The 4,944-nt window shown below is 33.2% G+C and overlaps 1 protein-coding gene across 1 annotated transcript; it reads right to left on the bottom strand.

The window, feature by feature from the left end:
* Positions 1-499: 499 nt before the first annotated feature.
* On the bottom strand, positions 500-1,643 carry LOC118756721. The gene is made up of 2 exons (XM_036491467.1): positions 1,235-1,643; positions 500-1,164 (listed from the first exon to the last, which is right to left on the bottom strand). The coding sequence occupies exons 1-2, from the start codon at positions 1,469-1,471 to the stop codon at positions 1,000-1,002; spliced, it is 402 nt and encodes a 133-aa protein (XP_036347360.1). The 5' UTR covers positions 1,472-1,643; the 3' UTR covers positions 500-999.
* Between the last annotated feature and the right edge of the window lie 3,301 nt (positions 1,644-4,944).

Below are 4,944 nucleotides of genomic sequence, written 5' to 3'. Positions count from 1 at the left end.
TGGCCTTTACCAAAGAATAAACTATATTTTTATAAAAAACTAACTAAAATGAAATAATAAAGACTTAATGAAACTTGTCAATATGTGGTGCGTTTATAATTTTGACACGCGGTGTAATGTTACGTTAGGGGCTTCAAAAAATAGTTAACTTAAAAAATTATTCATTTTTAATTGGAAAATTGAGTAAGGCACTGTTTGTTTTAGTTAAGAAAATAAAGTATATCCTTACAATTAGTTTTGAATTTTTTGTTTTTGAATCCATTAAAGTGCCTTTAAAGTTTCAAAGAACTAATAACTTAAAAAAAAAAGCGCTAACAAATACATCAATTCTCTGAGGTGTAGTCGTTTCTGTATCAGCGGAAAAGTAAAAATATCAGAAATATAAGAAAAATACTTTTTACTGTCTTAAAAAATATATCTAATTTTTGCTTTGAAAAGGATTTAATTTTCAAAAGTACAAATAACATATGTATATCTTATTTCAAGACAGAAAAAAAGTATTTTTTATATTTCTGATATTTTTACTTTTCCGCTGATACAGAAACGACTACACCTCAGAGAATTGATGTATTTTTAGCGTTTTTTTGTTTAAGTTGTTAGTCCTTTAATATGTCAAAGGCCTTTTAAAGGATAAAAGAACAGAAAATTAAAAACTAAGTGTAAGACTATACTACACTTTAAGAGTACAACTTTACAACAAGCTTTTCAGGCGTTCAGCGCTTTTTAGACTTTCAGAAATAGCTGAATTGTGTAGGTGAAGGCCTGAAAACCGGCAAACGCCGGAAAAGCTTGTTGTGGAGTTGTACTCTATCCCTATCTTGTACTTATTGTATTCTATTTTTCTTCGATATATATTTCTTCTGCTTCATGCGATGATGGCTCTTCTCTACAGCCTTTCGCACACCTCTTTCAAACTCGAAGGCACCATGTAGTTGAAAAACGCCTAAATAAAAAATAAAATTGATTAAAAAATGACTTCGGCTTATTTTTGTTTGCAATTTATTTACCTCTCAATACTTTTTCTATAACATCCAGTTTCGCTAACGCTTGCCTTTCTCCCCTTCCATCCCAATTGAAGGACTCCAGGAGAGTATCTGTAAACAAATTCCGAAGGACTCCATCGACCTCCTCAGATGTGCCCTTCAGCTTATGACAATATGTTGTCTGCAGAAAATAACCATACAGAAAGAATATATTAACATAAGAAGGTAGAAAGATTATGCTCATTTTTTACCATTGCTTGCGCGAAGTGAGGTTCCTTTAGTTTTTCCTCAACCTCCAATACCGATTCAAGGGTGTTGATTGGGAGCATTCTGGCCACTTCGTCAAGGGCGTCGTCTCTTAACTCCCCAGTCATTAGGCAGACTGATCGCTCTACTTTTTTTATCGCGACCTTGCATTCGCGGAGCAAAGTGTTTTGGGCAAGGGTTTCAGATTTATCAACGTACTGTTCAAAAAAAATAAGGTACATGTTTATATATAAGTTTTAAATTTTTATAATTATTTCTTACATCGTGACTGAGTTTTTCAACCTGCTCACTTATGACACCTTGGTTGTGGATCAGCGTTCCCTGCACTTCCCCCAAAAATTCCAACTTTGAGTGTATAACAGTTTGCTAAAAGAAATATTTAAAATAGATACATCTATTAACACATACATATTTATTTTTTGCAGTATATATATATACATATGTATATATATATATATGTATATGTTTATATGTATATATAAATATAGTACATTCTATAACATAAAACATATAGTCGAAGTTTAAAACTTTGTGGACAATTCAGGAAGATTTAACATATTTATAGAATGTACTATATTTATATATACATATATACATACATATGCAAAAAGTAAATGTGTGCTATTTACGTGAACGCCACTGTATTTGAAGGAATATCGCATGTACATTGGTGCACAAAATAATAGGAGTGTGGAATTAGAATTAAAAAATGAATTTTTAAATTATAAGTAGCCAAGACTGGTAAAATAGTCACACTCGTATTATTTTCTAAGCCACTGTATATAATAAAGTATGGAAATTAGCACAAAATGTTTTTACATACATTGGCTTCCAACGTCGACAACTTTTCCCCTATCACCATTTGGTTTGCCAAAATTTGTTTCAGCATTCCCATCATCTCTGAAATGAAAAAAAAAATATATACATATTAAATTGAATTCAGCGGTAAATTTTAAATTACCGTCATTAAATGCTACAGATGCCACTGAACCTGATTCAACCTGAGGTGCTGTTGCTGAACCGCTTATTGGGGTTGACGTGGTTGTCTGCATAGCATTTTCAGCTGAGGTTATGTAGCACTTTTTTTGTATAATAGACTCAAGATCTAAGACAAGAAAAATTTGCAAACATGTGCGTAACTAGAGAAAAGTTGTTTTGCTTACCATTTTGCTCCTGACTCTCTTGAAAAAGGGAACTTTCAAATAGGTTGCTAATGTTAAAACTCATGTAAAATTATATAAATTTATTAATTTTATTGTTTTTTATTACTTCATTTAAACGGAATGTGCGGTATTGTGTGAAAAATCGTGAAACAAATTGTGTAAGAGAGGAATCAAAAGAAATTTTCCAGAGTTAGGGATACAAAAATATTTATAGTCAATGTCTTTAATAGCAACTTCAACTACTTGAGCACTTAAATTACTAGCGAAAACTATTCCCAGACCACTGGCGGAAAGAAGAGGTTCCTCAAAATAATTTTCTATTGTCTGAAAAGCGTTACAATGAATTTTATCTGACTCGGATGACTTTATAATGTTAAAGGCTTTCAAAGGTCCAATTTTTTGACTAAAACAAAAACAGTCTTTTTCTTTAAGAGGATTTATCTGAAATGATCCAATCGAAGTATTGTTAAAATCAGAATTAAGTCCTTGTCTCTCATTGAGCCTTAAATATATTTGCTGTAAAATTTGACTGGGCTTGTTAACCAGTTTTTTAAGGAACTGCATATAGTTTTCGAATCAGTACGCTGAAAAGGAATCTAAAGGGCCAAACTGTTTGACACAATCTGACAAATGAAGCAAGCCGTGGATATTGAAGCTAACTAACTCATCACCATATATGCTTCCGAAATAATTTACGAAATCATTTAAGAGTGATTGGGCAACGTTGGCCTCTGTCTTACACGACTTCTCACTTGATAGGAGTCTTATACCGCTATGCAACAACAAGAAAAGGTAGTATGAGTCATTATTTATGCAATCTTTTAAAAGAAATATTCCTGTGTATAACAAAAATTGCCTAAATTCAGTGGACTTCCAATGATTTATTTCATCAAGGCTTCTAGATACACGACCGAATTCAGATGGAATAAATTGAGCAACATGTTTTATTTTTTGATTTATATTTTTTATATTAGCCTTTTTTAAAAACAGTTTCAGCAATTTTCTAGTGACTCCTAAATCGACTAAATGCATAGAATCTAGAGGAAATTGGGATACCATTCCAAAACCTGCTTCTTCCAAAACGCTCTTTTTTTCTTTAAATTCGGCAACATGGTGAGAGGTATTAGTTCTCAATTCAAAAGTTATATCTGATCTAAGTGGGCCAACTTCTTTCAAAAAACACACCCTTCTGTCTCTATACAATCCTTCCTGACAACATTTGGGGCAACCATTTTTAGCATTATGTGACATAATACCTGTAACATACGCCCTAGCTGGAGAATCGCAAGAAAATAAACGGACATTAAACTTTTTTAAAGCTTGGCTTTGACCAACTTTAACCCCGTTTTCTCTTAAAAACTTCACTTCTGAGCAAAAATCTGCCATAAAACTATTAATGTTTTCCGGCTTTTTAAAACCGGAAAAACAAGCGATCATAAATGGTGGGACATTAGGGAAGTCTGAAAGCGCTCCAAGTATGGGCCACAAAACTCTATTCGAACTCTTAAAGAGTTGTAAGCCATCAACACCCACATCGATTAAGACTTCTTTCATATTTTCAACATCGAATGAGTTCGAAAGAAAATACTTCTGTATACCTATGTATAAAAACTCGCCATTGGGAATATTCCTAACGCTAACCTTTTGCCTGCTTGTATTTAGGAGAGTTTTTGCGGAAAGCGGTAAACCTTCAACTCCTATTCTGCGCAAAGTTTTCAGAAAATCATCTAATGCATTTTGAGATGCATTGTTCCTAATGGCCCATAGCCTAATTTCTTCACTTTTTTGTACAGAGTCAACACTTAAATCATCTAAAGATCCTGAAGTTAAAGGCTCAGTATCAGGTTCAACTAATTCAAAATCTAATTCAGAATTTTCACCAACAGACGGATCACGCAAGGATCCTAATGGTAAAGATTCAGCAACTGCATCACCACCCAAAATTTCGGTGTCACAGTCGATTAAAAAATCAGAACTAGTCGACGCAGACTGTACAGGGTCAGATGTAACGCCTTTCCTGAGGAGAAGTTCACTATTTTCACAATCACTTTTAATATATTTAATTTTATTTTCGAATTCACTTTTTTTTCACACTTCCCACACATTCCGCGAATTCCTTATATTTTTTAACATTGGATTCGAAAATCCTCTTTTCCTTATTTAAGGAGTTTTGAAAAGCCCGTTTTTTCATAGTACACTTATCTTTTATTATTATTTCCTTTTAATATGCCGCTTCTAAATAAATGCTTCTTTTCACCTCTGAGTTTTCACAAAGAATGCGCGTGGGTTCAGAAATTTCGCAGTTCTGCCAAATTTTTGCAGATACAATCATTTGATGGATAATCTGTCGGTCAGTAGTGATAAAGTCAGTAAATCGGTTCTCTCATTCTCGCATATGTAGTTATGAAGTTCGCATAATAACAGCCGAATGTCTCTTTTTGGCAATCACAATGGCAAACAGTCAATGGGTAAACTGTCGGTCAATACTGATAAAGTCAGTAAATCGGTTCTCTCATTCTCGCATGTGTAGT

The sequence above is a fragment of the Rhagoletis pomonella genome, unplaced genomic scaffold (assembly GCF_013731165.1).
Source record: "Rhagoletis pomonella isolate Grant_MI unplaced genomic scaffold, Rhpom_1.0 Rhpom_scaffold_11845, whole genome shotgun sequence".
Taxonomy (NCBI): domain Eukaryota; kingdom Metazoa; phylum Arthropoda; class Insecta; order Diptera; family Tephritidae; genus Rhagoletis; species Rhagoletis pomonella.
The sequence above is the reverse complement of the archived record's forward strand: the minus strand, read 5'-3'. Positions and strand labels throughout refer to the sequence as shown.

Bases quoted from the DNA above. Each gene is read 5' to 3' on its own strand.
- LOC118756721 (XM_036491467.1), bottom strand. From the start codon at position 1,471: ATGTACCTTATTTTTTTTGAACAGTACGTTGATAAATCTGAAACCCTT. The intron at 1,165-1,234 runs GTAAAAAATGAG...TATTTTCTGCAG, and splicing joins CTCACTTCGCGCAAGCAATG to ACAACATATTGTCATAAGCT.